Source organism: Castanea sativa, chromosome 12 (assembly GCF_040712315.1).
Source record: "Castanea sativa cultivar Marrone di Chiusa Pesio chromosome 12, ASM4071231v1".
Classification (NCBI taxonomy): Eukaryota; Viridiplantae; Streptophyta; class Magnoliopsida; order Fagales; family Fagaceae; genus Castanea; species Castanea sativa.
The window spans coordinates 44,195,909-44,215,664 of record NC_134024.1 but is presented as its reverse complement, the minus strand read 5'-3'; the positions used below and the strand labels follow the sequence as shown (position 1 = coordinate 44,215,664).

Genomic DNA, 19,756 nt, shown 5'->3' with positions numbered 1-19,756 from the left:
ATTCTCCTCATGAAATGAGAACAAAGCAACAAACAGTGATGAACTGACAACTCTAATGCTATATCCATTTTCTTTGTAAGAGACAAATGTAGAAACGGGATAAAACTGCCCATCATTGTTCTTAATCAAGAAAACAAAAGTGGGACAAAGTAAACAAGCTCAACTAAGAATTAATAAAGGTCTAGAAAACATTCACAACTTGCAATTACTCTTTTTTTATCAGTTAAGAATCTTATTTCTAAAGAGCTACCTCATGTATCAATTTGCTATACTACTATGCCCTTGCTATATGTAACAAAGTCAAAAACCAATGTTCAGCTCTGTCATCCACTTTAATCCTAATAGACCAGCTAAAACACTAGACATAGAATGGATCACAATCTGAAGATAGTGGCATACAAATAATTCATACTCAAATCAGGGTTTAGAACAATGAATTTAGCAGAAAAAAAACAGTTGTCAATGAGATCAAATGGGGTGCCACACCTCAGGATTTTTTATTTTTTATTTATAAGCCATAACATACATGCAGATTGACTTTTTATTGTCCACTGAACAAGAAAAACTTAATGGCTGCCACACGGGTCCCAAAACACTTCACATGGGGATGCAACATGAAAAAATTCTTGCGCACTTAAAGATGGACATAGCTGCTATGAATAGCAAAGAGTTTGTATCAGTGACTGAAAATAATAAAACTAACCCAAAATGCAGAGAAAAGGTAAAGATGCATAAAAGAAATTTGAATTAACCCAGAATATGTGATAGTAACATACGAGCTTGTCTGCAGATATGGGAAAAACTATGAGTAACTTGCAGGATTTTTTTTTTTTTTTTTTTTTTTTGGCCCTAGGAGGAGGGATAAATCTCTCACGTTAATTAATAGGGAATTTTGCAGCTCAACCACTCCATGTTGAGGAAGGAAAAAGGTTCTCATGTTGTGACAAAGATGAACACCCATGACAATGTCTGATACTCTAATTAATAGAAAGGAATTTCTCAATTATTCAGGTTGCAACAACATGACAGAGGTAACATTCATGTTCAATTTTCCTATTCTGTTTACTTCCACTGTCATGGAGTGTCAGGAAGAAAGAGCAGGCTACATAAAGATGTTAAAATAAATAATAACTTTCACCTTATCATCTTTCATGGATTTGTGAAGGAAAATATTTCAACCCCGTCTACCAAGACTGCGAGGAGATGCCGAGCCTGAGGATGTGGAGAGTGGCCTCTTTACAAATGGATGGTCTAAGAGCTGAACAGCAGTGGGACGATGATCTGGACTAACTTTAAGGCACTGCAGGATAAAATCCCGTGCATCTTTTGAGAGAGACTTAGGAACAGGGGGTGCCTCACCCTTTCCAATTTTAAATAATGCTGCAAACTGCCAAGTCACAAAAGTAAATAACACAGTTAATCTCACAAAACCAACAGTCATGCACAAATCAAATTGCATGAATAAAAAAAGGAGTGAGATATATCATGCAGGTTCCACTAAAGGGCATTGCATCAGCAAAGAGAAAATTATATAAATTTTTTTAATAAAAATTGCAAAAATAGAATACACACATGCATGTGTGTGTGTGTGTGTGCATGCAAGAAAAATTGACTTCAAACTGAATGTGTTGAATACCATAGAATTTTCTCAAAATCAACCAAATAAGTATATCTAAACAATTATAAGAGAAGAACATGTTTCACTAATACATAAACCACATCACCATCATCATAACAATAAACATCAAGGAGAAAAAAAAGAAAAGCATGATACTCACACATTCCAATTCTGCATATGGAATCTGGCGGGTTAACATCTCCAATACAGTGCATCCAAGACTCCATATATCAGCTGGAAGTCCATAACCCTGGTTCTTCCTATTAACAACCTGTACATGCACAGCATGATAATCAGAAACAATTGATACTTTTTTTTGTATATATGAATAAAAATCAATTCTTGGAAAAGTGCAAATAGGGGTAATTGATAAAATTTACTGGACATTATATACTCCATATAATCAGCATGCAATCTCCCCAACAACAAATGGCAAAGTTCATAAAATGTGTAATATCTTTTAAGTTCAATTCTTTCAAAGGCAAAGAAATGTCCACTAAATATATATATGCCTCCAAAAAATAGCATTAGGCCATCTAAACAAAAAAATTCTAATTGGAGATAAAGAAAAGGCTGGTATTACACAAATTTTGTGATACTCCACCAAAAAAGCAGCAGTATAAAACCCATCATCAACCTTCAATGTCCATCAACTTATTGAAATGATCTAGCTTAAACATATAGATGATGTAAAATTATGGAAAAGATAAGTTCAGATGCACGATGGCAATCTTATATATATGATCTATTTTTTCAGTAGCCTATGAAAGATACAAAGAAGGCCTATGAAAGACTCAATAGTAACTAAAGTAGACCATGAAATACAAAGAAGGCCCCACATCGAAACAAGACAGCAATTCTTGAATTGTTTAATGTTCAATGTTGTTTTCCTCAAACTCTTTACCGTTTGCATCAAGTTGGTAGTAAAGGTTAGTTAAGTTCTGCTTTCCCTATGTAGTTCATTTGTAGAAAATAATTTCACATTAAATCCAAAATGATCTGAGATGGGACAATCCACAACTCACAAGGAAGGTTACCACACCAGACAGGCTCTTAGGTAAGTAGCCAGGTCAAATGCATAAGGCCCATATGGTTATGGACCAAACTGCAGCATTTTAGATTCAATTAGAATGAGAAACAAGGTTATCAAGTACAAACACAAAATATCAAGATTCTGTTAGAACTGCAAGAACAAAATAACATAATCATAACGGTGCCTCTGGCTGATACACACTATTTCACTGCACACTTTGGATTGCCTGCATTTTCTTTGATTTCTAAGGCTATTTTAGCTTTCAATCTAATTGTCAGTTACTAATATGAACTGGTGAACTCAGCAACAGGATTGAGTCTATGAAATGGATCTATCAAAGTTTGGGAAAAGGTTTTTCTAAAAGTGGCAAACTCAATGCTTCCAACTGCAATTACCAACGATGATGGTTCCTAACTGAAGCGGTCAAGCTATACAAACATAAAGAATGCCAGTCCATGACTTACACACAAGTCCTAACAAATAAAAGAGCCAAATCATAATGCATCAGCAATAACTGTCAACAGAGCTGACATGCACTCAAATAAGATAATATTTAAAACATGTTTTCTCCAACGTTTGAAACTGACCATAAAAGAATTCATTGTTACAGGAACCACTTGTTAGTCTAAAAACATAAAAGAAAAGAGTAAAGCCAAACCTCAGGGGCCATCCAGAATGCAGTCCCCTGGCAAGATTTAACATCATTCAATTTGGTAGCCTGAAAAATGGTACACAGCGATGTTAGACAAAGAAAAGAAAATCGTTTCAGAAGTTGTTTAAGATGATGGAAAGAAACATGATTGAGGAAGCAAAATTAAAAAAAAAAAAAAAAAAAACCTTTGCCAATCCAAAATCTGCAAGCTTCACAGATCCACTTGCATCCACCAAGATATTTGCACATTTAATATCCCTTCAAAACATGAAAGAAAAAGATGAGTGACTGTGAGTTTATCTCTACATAGTGAAACTGCCAATCACCTCTACATTCGAAGTCAAGATTTCCTTACACAAGACATTGATGGGGGGGGGGGGGGGAGGATTTTCAAAAAGGCACACCAAGCAAGCTAGTAATTGACATATTGAAAGGGCAAATGAAAAATTAAGAAAATCCCTGGACAAAAAATATCATACTCTTCTAATTCATCAAAGTCCAAATGGTCAATGTTTATATAGAAGGAAAAAAAAATGAAAGGGGGGAGGATTTTAAGGTTCAAAAAGGCACACTAAGCATTCAACCTTTGCTATAGAAAAGCCATAAAAAATAGTGATTTCCTAAACAATGTTTTTTTTTCTACAAGTAATCAATAATGTTATTAGATAAGAGGAAGCTCACATAATAGAGCTTCCTAACATTCATAATAGTAGATTCCAGCGGTCCATGAACTCCACCAAAGAATTACAAGATACTCCCCCAACAATGGTAAAACATTCAAACAAACAAAAGAAAATAGACTTTTATCTCAATAGTAGTCACTAGATCTCCCTGTGCCTTCCAAGGTTTGTTGTTTTACTCTCTCCAACTTGTCCACATAAGACAATAAGGACTTGCATTCCAAATGACACTATTACTATGCTGGCCATACAACCCTTCCAGCAAAATAAAACATCTGTTAACTTCTTTGGCATCACCCAATGAAAACCCAAACACAGAAAATACAAAGGACCACATCTCATGAGCAAGTGAGAAATGTAACAATCAATTATCCACAAATTCACATTTGCCCTTAAACATGCAATGCCGATTAACCAGAATAGTATTATATTTAATAGATAAGCCACATTAAAATTTTTACCCAATGCAGCTGTGGCCACAAGGAAAGCCACTTTCTTAGGCACTTAGCTGCCCCATACACACCAAATGGCTACTACCAGCACCTCTTAAACATTCATAACGAGAGCATACAACAAATTTACCATAACAGTTTGGAACCCATCACAAGTAAACAGATCCCACAACAAACATAAAATTAGGATACAACAAACCCATTAGGGAAGCCACCCTCTCCAATTTCCAATCATGAAAAGCTTGAATAAATCAATAAAAAGGGTTTTCAAAGAAACTAAATTCAGTACTTCAGAGACCAGGTAAGAAAATAGATAATCTAGAGCTGAAATAAGTGTTCATCAAGAAAAACCAATCACTCAATTCCAGGGACCTCTAATGGAAGTACCAAAGGCTAAGGATAAGCAAGTTTAAATAACAAAGAAATTTCAAAATGAGTTATAAATTCAATATGAGGCCTAATTCAAGGCCTCCATGCTAATAACAAAGAAATTTCAAAATGAGTTATAAATAGCATGATTCGAGGACTGTACAAACAAAATTGACATGATGGGGTAAGGTGAAAACATAAACAGCATGACAGAAAGTAGAAGGCCAGATAAAGCACCCAAACTTGGCAGCTAGTTCGGTTCAGGTGAACCAACAAGAGCAACTCAACACACCCCACACACACACTTTCCTAAACACATACATGTGCTTCAAAAGGAATTTTCAACGCTAATAGAATCTAAGAATTCATAGAGTAAAAAGACAAATTCCCAGGCATGCACACACACACACACACACACTAAATAGCACAGCTGTTTCAAAACTCAGAAATTTATATTTGTTTCTTTTACTACATTTTCTCAAGAAACATACAGAAAGCTATACAAATACAAACCTTCCAAAAGCACCCAGTACCAAAGAAGTTCGAAGTGAAGCTTGCAGTGCTCATTTTCTGTCAAGGGTAAAAAAATGCAAGAGAGTTTTAAAATCAGAGAATAAGCTCTCACACATGCATATATATAATAATTATAAATATGTGGGGTATAAAGAGATTTTTACCTTTATGGGTGTTCTTGGAATTTGATGCTTAATAATTTGAAGGAGGTAGCTTTTGCTCTGGGAAAGAATAAGAAACTATATGCTTTTGGAACAGTGACAATGGAAAGAGGCTTTTCTTTTGGTTTTGGGTGTCTAAGCAGAGGCAGAGAAGAGAATATAAATGGCAAAATCCTTGAAGAGAAAACCTTAAAGTGGTAAAAGGGGTTAAGGTAAACTGTGAGAATGTGGTCAAAATACAAAACACAGAGAGAAGAAAAGAGAGGGCGAGCAATGAGCTGACTAGACCTTCTGAGATTAATATTCCACTAGAAAGCACCTAAATGACAGAAGCACCATAGCTAGTCATGCAAATATTGGAAAGCAGCTGATTACAGGGACAAATAAAAAGTTTGACAGCAAAAAAGCGAGGTTACAGGGACATAACAGCCTCAATAAACGTGGTTTTCCATAAATAAAAAAATCATAAAACTCAATGGCAAAAATCAAGAAATAATGAGAATTATGACCTAACAGAAGTTCCAATTGAACTAACAAGTGGCGGACTACTGGTCAAAGTTAAAGAGGCGACGGACTATTTCATGATTGGTGATTACCTAAATCCTTGGGATAGCACTAACTAAATGAGAACTTTTCCAAGCTTCATAATTTCCTAGTTTTTGTTTTCATTAAGTCCCTTGGTATGTTAGTCCTCAAGAACCTCAATCAAAAATATTCAGGACTAGTGTAGCATAAACATATAAAAAGAAATAACATAAACCCTCAAGCATATTGATAAGCCTTACAAATCTTGCAAAGGGTGCTGAGTTGGGCAAAATATACATGCTGAATTGAACACCATTTGTAGGCAGATGGGGTGCTCACCCTATGGCACTTGACGCTTACGCTGTCTTGTATAATGTCTGGTATGTGGGGGAGGGGGTACCGCATCTCCCTGGTCAGGCTCCTTGCCTTGCTGCAAAGACGAAGTTACAAAGAAACAATGGATCAAATAAATTTTAATACCAACTATAACAGCAGTCACAGAAGTATTCAAAGCTAGTAAATGACTAATGCATACCGTGGGGCCAGCCTTGTGTCCTACTTTGTGACCACCTGTCCCACAAGGAGGTGCTTTTCTTGTGCGTTTAGGCCGACCTTGTGGGGGAGACTGTAGATCATCAACTTGCTCATTCTCGACATGCACAGCTGGTTGATTTGCTTGACTCCCAACAACTGAAGATACTACAACTGCGGGGGAGGATGGTGTAGCGGATGGAATGTGAGTGAGGCTCATAGTCATAGGAGCTGTATGCAGTCCAGGAGTGGGCATGAATGACATGGAGTCACTATGGGGTGGTACATGGTGTATATGACCAATGCTGTACGAGGGAGATTGAGTGTGCATGACCTGAGGGGCATCATTGAAATCAATGCCGAGATCAAAGGATGGTGGAGTAAGGGATAGATGCGCGGGGTCAGAAAATGTACATAGGGTGGGTGAAGGGATCTCGGGGTGAGAAGATGCATGTGCAGTAGGTACAGGGATCTGTAGGTCTGGAAATGCGGGAGTACTACGAGGAGGGATCTCTGGGGAAGGAGATGCATGTGGGGGTGGAGGGAACTCTGGGGCAGGTGATGCATGTGGGGGTAGAGGGAACTGCAGGGCGGGATAAGCTTGTGGGGGTGGTGGGGGTTGATTTTGGCCTTGATGGGGTGCAACACACTGGCCATGGCTATGGCCGGCGGGAGTTGAGCTCGTGCTTGGTCGTGCATTATGTTCTGGCAGTTCTGGATTTGCTGTATCCGCATCTTCCAAGGGAAGATGGGCAGCTAGACGGTGAAGGCGATCCACTTCCTTCAGCATAGCTGTAATCAGCTTGTGCTCAGGACTGTCTACTACATAACGCATCAACATCTGCTTGTGCATGGCGACCTGCAATTTTTGTAATACAATTAGTACACCTAACGCAAAAATGGTAATACGCAACAAAATTTGGAAAGAAAGGTCAAAGCGATTACCGTAATAAGGAGAGAGGCGCTAGTGTGGTCGACAAACCTCCATGTGACTTTACCATACCAGCCGAAGTATGGATGAACACTCGACATAGCACCCTCTAGTCGTGCTCCATGACATAGTTTCTGTGCTCTCGTATTCCATACTTGGATGTGGCTAAAATGTCTGACCCTCCAATCCACTTCAATCTTCCCCCTCAAGTCTATCTTATGAAGGGCATCGTCAGTATCAACATCTTCGGGAATTTCTTGCACCATCCCAAACTGACGAAGAACATGATCCGGTGTATGTTTCTCTACTAGCCAGAAACATACAAGCGGCACCGTCGCCGTCCACATGTCCCGTCCCGCTACACGAACGCGGGCGGGTGGCCTAATTTGGCTTCATATGGTTGCCACACCACCTGTTGTAGTAAAAAAAAAGCGCAGCACATTATGCAATGTTCCATTATTTTGAATTGACATATTTTACAGTTATAACAGTATAGACTAAGATAACATTACAAGAAACACAATTTGGATACCTGGTTGGGATACATAGAATCTAGAAGCTGACGGTACCGAACCAAACAGATTTCGGCGGGGCTATTCTTCGTGCTCACGACCCAAACCAATCTACAATGAAGAAAGAGGAAATCAATATCTACCAAATATGCAATGTAATAAAAAAGAAAAAGGATATGTATGTTGAATAATGCTAAGTTCAATGTGTCATATCGTTTAAAATGATGGATCCAAAAAAATAGAGAGAATCGGTCAAGGAAGAGACTTACTTAATAGACAATGGCGAAGATGGTAATGGTGGGCCATATGCACCATCTGGTGGGAGGTCCATCCTTGGGCACAAGAAAGGGAATCTGGACCATGCCCAATATTGAACGAGTATTAAGGCCCCACCAATCTGACTAGCGTTTTTGTTGGTTGCCCTGCATAACTCTCTGTACAACCATGCAAGGCAAGCGCTCCCCCAACTGTACCGAGGTGGATTGTGAAGGTCCCTCAACATCTGCAACCACATCGTATGCACCCTATCGCCAGACTTGTCAGCGAAAATTGTGTCCCCTAGGAGTGCTAGAATATAACACCGTGCATACTGATGCACAACAACCTCTTCTGCACCATCGGGCAACCCTTGGTCAATTTTTTCAAGTAGCTTCTTGATTTGGATCCTCTGTCCTTTAAGCACCATGGAATTAGTAACAATTCCAAGCATTTCTTGACATTCAACAGCCCATTTCAAGGCACAAGTTCCAACAATTGCCTCACCATCGATTGGAATCCCCAACAGAACCTCCACGTCTTGTAATGTGATCGTCATCTCACCATGTGGAAGGTGGAAGGTGTGGGTTTCAGGCCGCCATCGCTCAACAAAGGCCGTTATCAAATTATGGTCAAGCTCTCTAAATGGAGTCCTATACAGCCCCTCTAATCCAATTCTCTTGACAATGTCGAGGACGCGATCATCCACCATCGGGCTTCGTTTTCGAAACTCCTCATTACGACCACGACATTTCAATACCCCCGGATCCTACACATGATAGAACCATGGTGATGAGATGTAATATGCCATAACCTTTGTATAAATGATTGTAGCTATTGTTGGGAAAATAGACTATAAGTTCTTCAATTGGAATTTCCATGAGTTTATGACAACTTATTTAATGAAGGGTTTGTAGTCTTCTTATTTTTTTATACAAAAACCAAAAATACAAAAGCTATATATCAAGATTAAGGTTATGCTCAAGAAGAATTACATCAACAAAATCAGGAGTATAACCTAAAATGAAAATGATAAGAGGTAGATAATTATTTAGAGACCATTTTGCAAGAGCATTACTATGCATTCAAAGCTAGTGATACCATTGACAAACTTAGGATTTTAGAAATGAAAAAAAAGAAAAATCAACATAATGTCAAAGGATAAGAAAAGAATATAGAAATTTAGCAGGTCGTCGATTTTAATTTTACCTGGCCTTCCCAAACAGCAGATGATCGATGTTCTGTTAGAAACCTTAACACCGAAGGAACCCTGGGACCAGGACCGAACTCATCATCCACCCCAGCAACGGCAGCCATACTACATATTAAATTAGAAGAAAATGCATCAATTGCCTAAAGCTTTATATCTTTGAAGTTAGCATGATTTCTTTAAAGTAAATCCGTCCCCAAGTCTCATTTCCCACAAACAAATACATACAAGGAATTTCTAGCAGATATTACCAGGATATTTTTTTGGCATGACCAAATTTGTTGGTAGTATTCTGCTGTTTCTAAAGATCTGAAACGTGTCCCATTAAATTATGCCTACTCTTCCAAAATGGCATGATTAATTCAGCCCATAGTTTGTTCTTTTATTTTTATTTTTTTGAATAGAAGATAGAACCAACCCAAAGTTTATGATTGCAGTAAAGTTGGCAAGTAAAGCTGGAATTCTTTTCCTCTATAAAATGTTATCGGAATAGATTTTAGTTGATGGATGCTTGTAATTTGTGTACTTCATTGTATTGGTCCCCAGGTGTATACAGGATGTAATTTGTGTACTTAATTGGATGACTTTTTTTTTTCTTAGTTGAATAAAATTTACATTGCTTATCCGCTAGGGGGGGGGGAGATGGAATTCTTTTCTCCTGTCTTTCCTACTTTGTTTTTTCAGTACAGTCAATATTTGGGGACTGAACAGAACACATTGCAAGTATATAACATGTCATGTATTTATATGACTGTATGCCTACCATCAAGTAGCCATTGTTTCTTCTCCTGGAGGCTATGCCCGATGGACTGCACAGTGCAGTTCCCTATCTTAGCTCTATTGTGGGTACCGATCTGTCCCCATCATTTCTACTTGTAGAGTTCTTCATTGTGTGCAAAAATTGGATAAATTATTGCTAATTTAACAAATTCACTATGGCTTATGACTTAGGAATAACGCATATTAAGTAATTAATTACTATGGTCTAATAAATATGAATTCCATTGATGTGATCCTCCCAAACTAGGTCCCCATTCCGAACTAGGCGGTAAGTTCCTTTTGACAACAATGACTTAACCCTCTCCAAACTTCTCCACATCCATGGTGCTTTCTTTGTTGAACTTTTCCTCAACTAGTTACTTCCCAACCTATATTTTGCTAATAGGATTCTAACACGAGTTATCCTTACGTGATAGCATACCAAGCAAGTTTGGCAAGCATTGCTATATTGTTTGTAAAGAAAAAAAAGCCTAAACCCTTGTCTCCTTCAACCAACAGCTTACATAGGGATGACCATACCAAAGGTACGAGATGGTTGGAGGACTATTTTCTTTGACTTACACCATAATCCCCTAAATATTACATCCATATATTCACACATGCTTTTGGGGATTGAAAGGCTAATGTAGTATCAATTGGGGTGGCCTAGGCCACTAATTTAGTAAGTGTAGCCTACCTATGATAGTTTTTTACTTTTCCAACCACTAGTTTTAACTTAAGGAGCCCCTAATATTTGACCCCATAATGTAGCTTAATTAGTGCCAATTGGTTTTTAACTTGCTTTAGAAATTTTTAGTGTACTACTTTGAAGGGAACCCCCCCCCCCCCAAACTTTTCCAAGTTGATGAACTGACATGACTAAGCACGATAGGTGTTTAAACACTTCATAAAAGTATTAACCTCATCCATGTGAATAGCTAGTTAACTATTAAGTAAATTTCTATATTATCTGTTAATTTTTCAAAGAAAAATCCTCAACTAGTTCATTTATGAAATTGAAATCCCATGCACACTTACACCATCAAACTAGTTGAGCCTAAAAGCAACTCCTGTTAGAGAAATCTCTCTTAAAAATGTGTGATAATATGGTGTCAAATATGATCATAATAATGATAATGATTTTCAAGGGTGCTAATTTTCACTAGTTTTGTCTCAAAGTTATTTGTCCTAAGTAGCTAAATTCTCTTGGTGTCAAGTGACCCTCCTTTATTAAAAACATTAGTAAATTATATAATCCCCTATAATTTTCTATTTAATTTAATTGTATGGTTAAAATATTTGTCTCTAGTTTATATTATAATTCTTAATTAAGTTGTTCATCATATGAACATTATATTAGTTTGAAGGAAACAAGCACAATTATTGTTTCTAAATTAAAAAAAGCACAATTACAGAAAAACCATAAAAGAATCTATTATAAACAATAATTGTGCACATTTGCCCTCAAATTGATGTAGTTTATTTATTTATTTTTTACAATTTTTTTTAAAATGAGTGATTTTTTAACCAATAAGAGGATGGATAATTGTTAGTTTACATTTATTGTGCACATTTGCATAACATTGTATAATATTATACAAAGTTCATGCATTTGTTTATGTTAATCTTACATATAGAAGGTAAACTAATAGTGCTAAATTTTCAAAAAAAAAAAAAAGTGAAAAAAAAAGTACCAAATGGGCATTTGAAAGATAAAAGGAGTAAGGAATCCTGGAGAAAATTGGCATAAGACACCCATTTTCAAACATAAACGTTAGTTAACATCGTTTTCAAACTAATTAGCAAACTAACATTTCGAGTTTTTTAGACTCGATTTTACTGTGATACAATAATTGTTCAACACCTATAGTATTACATGCAACAAAAACAAATTCTTATATATATATATATATATATATATATATATATATATATATATATATATTATCTACTTCATTAATTATTTATCCAAATTTTTATCAACTGTATTTCTTTTGTAAAATAACCCTAAAACTAATCATAAACTAGGACATATGCAAAAACCAAATCTTGCTGGACTTTGAACATATAGCACAGATTATCCTCCTCCTCCTCAACAAATGCCCTCAAATTTCATTAGCCAATTAATAGTAAAAATTAAATTATGTAAATACAAAATCAACCATTTATTAACACAAGAATAAATTAAGAACCAGAAAAATGAAGGGGAAAATTAGTAAAAACTTACCTTGCAATGGAGATGGTTTGGGTCTTTGGGTCGGATTTGGGTGTGTGGAGAGACGGTGGGAGAGTGTTTGAGAGATGCTGGTGTGACTGACAGACGGTGGAGAATGAGAGAGATTTGACAGTGGGAGACGGTGGAGAACCGGTGGAGAAACGGTGGAGAGACAGTGGAGAACCGGTGGAGAAACGGTGGAGAGACGGTGGACAACCGGTGGAGACCGAGAGATTTGACAGTGAGAGACGGTGGAGAGAGGTGGAGAGACGGGGGAGAGACTGAGAGATTGACAGTGAGAGACGGTGGAGAGACGGGGAGATTGACAGTGAGAGACGGTGGAGAGAGGTGGAGAGACGGTGGAGAGACTGAGAGCTTGACAGTGAGAGACGGTGGAGACTGAGAGAGATTTCAGAGTCAGACTGAGAGAGACGGTGAGAGTGTTTGAAATTGAGGGATTAAGTGGAATTAAGCTTCAAGGAAATCGAGTTCAATGGACTCGATTTACTGCATTTTTAATTCGAGTCCAATGGACTCGATTTCTAGGCCGACGTGGCCTCCCTGTCCACGTCAGCTGCTGGCAGATGAACAAATCGAGTCCATTGAACTCGATTTCTTTGCCCAAAATCGAATTCTCTGGACTCGATTTGTTAGAAACCAAATTTGTTTCAAACCTTCGTTTACTAATGATATAGTTCTGATTTTATAGTTATTTAAAAAAAAAATTCCAACAGAACCTATGGCCTTTGTTATAACCCAGCCAACCGAACGGTAAATTTTGATTTTGAGTGAAACGGTGTAAGGCGACGCAGTTCCAATTCCGTTGAGATTCTCTTTTTCCTGCCCAATTTTTGATTTGTTTCACTTTTCTATAGCTTTCGCTTGTTGATTTCCAGTGGGTTTTGGAGGTCATTTTTGGCGTTTTTTCTTACTGGTTTCATCTGGGTTTTGCTTGATTTTGATTTTGGACTTGGGGGTTTTTTGGTATTTAATTCTGTTTTTAATTTTTTTATTTAGTTAAAATTAATAAATTAATTTTTTTTATTTTAGATCTAACATGACATTTTTTTAATGTCTAATAATATTTTTTATTTTATTTTAATGATCACTAAAAGCGGTGAAAATAAAAGTTAAGGATCAAAGTCAGAATTCCATGAAAATGTGATTTTCACCTTTATTTATTTATAAACAAAATAGAAATTTTATTTTAGCCTAATCTAAATGTATATGTGTGAAACTCAATCCTGAAAACTTGAATTTTCTTTCTTGCCCCCCACACCTTACAGACATTTATAATTGTGGAGTGACCATTCACTTTGCAAACATTTATAATTGTGGAGTGATCATTCACTTTGCAAATGTTTATAATTGTGGAGTGACTATTGTGCTAAGGGTGCACAATGATAATTATTGAATTCTTTAAATAGTGATTGTTTATTGCTAACCGTTGGGGGAGGCGCTAACTGTGACCACCTTGGCTTGAATTTTTTTTTTAATTAAAAAAACACCTTAAAAAAATTGAATTTTAAATTAATATGGGTTATTAATCGCTTAAAAAAAAAACTTGACCCTCCTAAAAAAAACTTGAACACCTTAAATTACAATTTGAGACCATTAAACATTAAATTCAACTTCTCCAAAATTTTGGTTCGTCGAATGTTGAACAAAAAATTACAAGAAATGCTATGTTCACAATATTTTCGTAACACTTTTGTAATAAATTCTATGTAATAGGTTGTTACTTGTGGACAAAAAAATAATTTCAGTGATATGTTCAAATTAGAACTAGCTAGTAAAAAATTATCACTTAGGCTTTGTTGTGTAGGTGTTGTAAAACTGTTTTGGACATAGCACTTTCAAAAATTGCCCAAACAAAAAAATTTGGCCTAAAAGCCTAAATCAAATATTTAATTGTGATTTTTTAAATTGTCTTTTCCAATGGCGTATTTTAAAATTGCTAATTTTTTTTTCAAAAAAAATGCACACATTTCAAATAGCTAATCTGTTAGTGCGTTCTTTAGTCTTTAGTTGAATTTGTTGGATTTATATGATACATTTTTGCAAAAAGGTAATGGATTTTGTTTATATTGTTACTTATTTAGGCAATATGTTGGTAATTGAAAAGAAGATCAGTAGTTTAATAATTGTTTAATTGTGTATATTGAAAAAGGTATAGTTGATAACATTGATAGTGAAGCTATTGTATCATATAATGATTTCAAAATATAAAAACTTGTGAAAAAAATTTTAAAACTTTATGTAATTGCAAGTTTTTTTTTTTTTTTTTGATGTCAATATATTTAAGTTTTATTATTATTAATTTTTTTTAATTTAAGTTTTTAATAAAAACAAATCCTGGAACCGCCAACAATCAACTAGGTTCAAGAGAAAACTCAATGATAATAAATAAATAATTATATATCATTTGTTGTGTTTTATATCACCTCCTCCGTTATCTATCTATTTCAATAAAAAAATAAAAAAATTTGTAGTCTACTTCATCATTTATTGCAAAAGTTGTGGTGGTAGAATAATTGTTATTAGATTCATCTAAAAAGTGATTGTTTAACTGAACAGTCAACCACTAAGGTTGAAGTGAAAAACTAATGATGATAAATAAATAATAATATATTCTTTGTTGTGTCTTATTAAAGTACCTTTAAATATATATATATATATATATATATATATATATATATATATATATATATCATGTCAAACAAAAATACATTGAAAAATACATGTTTTCTATAATTAAACGTATATAAAAAATTTTCATATTATACTTGTAGATAAATATTTCAAACTTCATTACTTTTATTGATAATATTTGTTAAGGTGTGTCGTTACATGTGTAATACTATTTACCAACAGATAAGGAAAAGATATAAATTACTGTACTTCTCTAATTTAAGTAAAAATTTATAAAATTTCTTCAAATCTATAATTTTTTGGACGGTTTAAAACCATACATGATATGATTTTTATACATAAAATATATATATATATATATATAAATGAAGTGACCCTATCAAGGAGTTCTTTTTTTTTTTCCTCCTTGGGTGTATGCTATAGAGAGAGCATGCTGAGAATTTGACATGCCTACAACAGAATTTAAGGGTTTAAGAACTTGTAGCAATTGAAATAACATAAGATGAAAAAGATCAACAAAAAATATCCTTTATATTTTTTTCTTACAAAGGCCTGTAGCTTGTACTGTTCTTAGATATAAAATTGGTAGCAAGTAATTGATTGGAAAGTATAAATATATCTCTGTTTTCTACCACACTTACTATGTTCCAATGAGGCAATTTTGTATTTGCTTCAATTTTGTCACCTTCAATGATTCTACCCACACCAAAATTTGAAAGTACAGGAAACTCTGTTTAAAGTATGAGAAAGAAAGGACAATAAAGGTTTGAAAAGGATGATATTCCAATTAGGTTTTTAAATTCTTCTTAATAATTTCTTATTATAACATGATATAATAGCTATCTGTCTCTCATTTTCTAACACTTTTCGAATATTTTACACATCTAGAACGTCTAGATTCTATGTATGATGCAAAGTAATTATATAGAGTTTCATTATACCATCCAAAAAATAAAAATAAAAATTTCTGAATGGCTATCTTCTCTTTTTTCTTAATTTTTTTTTTCCAAACCTATCCCCATTTCACCCCAAAAAAAAAAATTGCAAACCTATAAGCAGCAGATTGAAAAGTTGAAATTTGTTTAAAATTTGTAGATGTCCAACATAATAAGATTTTTCTACAATTATATTTGTTGAAACTAAAAAATTACTTTATAAAAAGTTTTGCGACTGCACGGCAGCTAAGACTAGACAATACTACACGACAGCTAGATTCAAAAAGTGTGATAATGTAGGGTCAGCATCAAGCCAATACTACAAAAAAGAAAAAGAAAAAAAGTATAATAATAATAATAATAATAATAATAATATAATATGAGCCACGTTCATAGCCTGTTGGCTAGTACAAAAGCAAAAGATAAAAAAAAAAAAAAAAAAAAAAAAAAAAAACAAAAAAAAAAAGCTGCTGATAACTATCAGTCTATCACCACTAGAAAGTGGGCTTGAAAAGTGAACACGGTTTGGTGAAAAGTGGGATGTCACCAACTAAAAAGGAGTTTAAAAGAGCAACAGAACAAATAAAAGAGAGAGAGGAAAAAAAGAAAAGAAAAGGGGGCTGAAAAGTGGGTCACGGCTCAACTGAGAAGTTCACTGAACATAAATAGTTATTATTGATGCAGTTTTATAGGAAAATGAGAGTAAGGATGAAACAATGGGTCTAAGCAGAACAAGTGATTTTATTATTAAAAAAAAAAAGGAGAAAATGAGATTCTCTTTTTGAGGTCCAATGTATCAAAAGAACAAAACAAAAAAAGCAAACATGTTCTCACAGAGATGTCAAGTGCCATATGTGATTCTCTTTTTTTGAAGCCGAAAATGTGTTAAAAGAAGAAACAAAAGACAAAAATTGCAAACCTAATAACAATGTCAAACAACAAGAGTGTTTCTTATTAATATAAGTAGAATCATAATTCAAATCTTCCCTTCCCCATTATTGTAACTAAAAAAAAAAAAAAGTCAAATAAAACAAGTATTACATAGTAGGAGGACCAACTACGAGTGATGAATATAGTTGTAGAAATCTTGTGTTATTAGGTGTATACAACTCTTGAATAATTTTTACTTTTCCACACATTGTATGAGTTTTGAATTATTATGAAATAGATAAGTTAGACATTGTGAAAATTTTGATATTTTTAGATAATTTAACAAAACCATATATAAATTCTTTCCCATATGGAATGTAATACTCGTTTAGATTTGTACTATATAATTTGAAATGGATCTATTTTAAATGGAGAAAACCATTTTTCAATAATTTGACCTAAGTCAACTTTAAAGTAAATGTCATAGGGAAAATTATACCTTGGATTAGTATTCTGTATAAATTTCGGACTAAAATAATACAATAGACATGAATATTCACTAACGCTTTATTTGTTTTGAAGTAAAACAAATATGATTTTTATGTGTTTAGTATGGCAAATAATATTTTTCAAGCAAACAACCAAGATTAGGCAACTACCGCTAGAGCAGTGTCTTTGGCCACTGGAATGGTCTGATATTCCCACAACAGAGTTTAAGGGTTTAAGAACTTGTAGCTCACTATTTAAAATTTTAAACTGATCACACCCATCCTTCATTAACAAGTATAAAGCATCAGCAAGTACATTTTGATGCCAATCTACTAACAGCTTGGTTATATGAAAGATTGTTTGTGTTTGTGTTCAGGCAAAGCAAGCAAAGATAGTGTAATTTGGAAGATGACTCGACTGAATCGAGAAGACCAAGGTCCACAGGAGCATAATTGGACACAACACCAATTAATAAAAGCAAAAGATTCTCCCTAATAATATAATTCACCACAAAACATGATCAAAATATATGTAATAGCAAAAGTTTCAATACCAGTTATGCACACACAAAATATTCAGAAGCTCCCCCCTCCCACCCCCCCAAAATATATATATACAGAAGCTCCTCCCACCACTGCCTACTAACTATTTGTTGGTTTTAACAGAGATTTTGTGCAACCTTAGATTTTGTGCAACCAAATAGTAGAAAAAAAAATTTAGGATCTCAAAAAATAAAACAATTTATTTTCCTTGAAAATATTGTGTAAAAAATTTTTTTGTCAGGAAAATGCTTTACATAGTAAGAAACGGAGCTAGTAATGCAGTTGCTGTCAGTGGAGCCACTCAAGTTTATTATTAGTTCCAATGTGTAAGACTTCTTTCACCAGGCCATCATTTTTTTATATTTTAACAAATTTTTTTTTTACTGGTATCATTTTTTTAATATATATTTTAACAAATTAGAATTTGTAAATTCATTTCGCCACCATATTTGAGCATTGGGTAAATAACATAATCCATTTTTTTTATATATATTTTAAATGACATGCTAAAGATACTATAAGCTTACCCTTTTTTCCCAATTTTTCTTCCCATTTCAATTATGATAGATTCCATAAGTTGAGTTGAATATGATTTTTCAGAGCTAGCTGTTGCCGCAATTGCTGGATATTCTCTGAAGTGGGACGAAGGAAGTAAACCGCTTTAAGATATGACATTGGTTCTTTTGATTTGTAAATGGAATCTACCAAGAATACTTCTTTCTGAAGAAGTTCCGACACTAACTATACGAACCTGCAAATTCATTAACCAAATTGATGAGTATCTCTCTTTTCCTTCCTAACCCACTAGACCCCATCCGAATCTAACACAATGGTCCGTTAAGTGACATGTAAAGTTATGGTGTGCATTGATTGATCAAATCATATCGCGACACATGGTATTCTCTATTCCACGTTGTATAAATAGCAAAACAAAACTTTAATTATTAAAATAAAAAATATTTATTTTCATCAAATTAAAATTAAAAAAAAAAAAACTAATGTGTACAAAGTGGTGAAGAGCGATGACAAGCAAGGGTACCCAGCACAACTTGAAATCTACAAACTCAGGAACATGGGTTGTGAAATCTGAGGTCCAGATCAAACAAATATGTTTGATGTTAAGGGTTTTTTTTTTTTTTTTTTAAGTTGCCTAAAGGTGACTCATAAAGGAAGGATTGTATTTTTAAGGTCTAGATCAAGGATTGATCTAAGAAACAAGAATTGGTTTCTTTCCTTTATTTTAGGTACAAATCTAAAGAAAAAAAAATTGTATTATTTTAGTTTTTTATTTATTTTATTTAGTTTTTGCAATTTTGAATTTTAAAGAATTCATTTTAATAATTAAAGTTTATTTTTATTTTGGCTATTCATATGACATAAAATAGTGAAATCCATGTGTCATGATTTGATTGAATCGATAGATACACATCATGATCTTATGTGTCACTTAACAAACACATCAGTATAAACTTAACATAGGGGTTGCTAATCAAATGGCATATAACGTTAGGGGTAAAATCTAAATTCTCAAACTTCAAGGTATAAAATCCAAACATCCTTAAAGATATATTTTGCAATTTAAAATGTAAAATCCAAACATCTAGCTGCATATTGTGAAATAGTGTTATACATGATTACGTGTATGGTATGGTAGCACCTTTTAGAAGCCCATTTTTAGTATCTAAGCCCATTCTTCGAGATGGGCTTGGAAAGCAGGCTACATTTGTATTTGGGTTCTACACAAAAAAAAAAAAAAAAAGTATTGGGGTTACTTGCATTCTTTTTTTATTACCTGACATAGTGTAATTCACATTGATAAATAAAATTAAAAAAAGAAAAGAAAAATTGGCAT

At 34.2% G+C, this 19,756-nt stretch overlaps 2 protein-coding genes and 1 long non-coding RNA gene across 5 annotated transcripts; all 3 read right to left on the bottom strand.

Annotated features, from left to right (window-relative positions):
- Nucleotides 1–517: 517 nt before the first annotated feature.
- Nucleotides 518–3,623, bottom strand: LOC142618371 (mitogen-activated protein kinase kinase kinase 1-like). Of its 2 annotated transcripts, none has more exons than XM_075791293.1 (5): nt 3,489–3,623; nt 3,310–3,369; nt 1,779–1,889; nt 1,139–1,387; nt 518–653 (listed from the first exon to the last, which is right to left on the bottom strand). In XM_075791293.1, the coding sequence occupies exons 2-4, from the start codon at nt 3,319–3,321 to the stop codon at nt 1,175–1,177; spliced, it is 336 nt and encodes a 111-aa protein (XP_075647408.1). In that variant the 5' UTR covers nt 3,322–3,369; nt 3,489–3,623; the 3' UTR covers nt 518–653; nt 1,139–1,174. The 2 variants fall into 2 exon arrangements, with proteins under 2 accessions (XP_075647408.1, XP_075647409.1); XM_075791294.1 differs by having other exon boundaries at nt 518–650.
- A 1,691-nt stretch (nt 3,624–5,314) lies between these two features.
- LOC142618297 (uncharacterized) lies at nt 5,315–6,828 on the bottom strand. 2 transcript variants are annotated; one of them, XR_012841242.1, is made up of 4 exons: nt 6,539–6,828; nt 6,264–6,433; nt 5,482–5,797; nt 5,315–5,374 (listed from the first exon to the last, which is right to left on the bottom strand). It is a non-coding gene; the product is annotated as an uncharacterized LOC142618297 (long non-coding RNA). The 2 variants fall into 2 exon arrangements; XR_012841241.1 differs by having other exon boundaries at nt 6,343–6,433; nt 6,539–6,822.
- A 515-nt stretch (nt 6,829–7,343) lies between these two features.
- LOC142620744 (serine/threonine-protein phosphatase 7 long form homolog) lies at nt 7,344–7,812 on the bottom strand. Its single transcript, XM_075794063.1, has 2 exons — nt 7,533–7,812; nt 7,344–7,393 (listed from the first exon to the last, which is right to left on the bottom strand). The coding sequence occupies exons 1-2, from the start codon at nt 7,810–7,812 to the stop codon at nt 7,344–7,346; spliced, it is 330 nt and encodes a 109-aa protein (XP_075650178.1).
- Between the last annotated feature and the right edge of the window lie 11,944 nt (nt 7,813–19,756).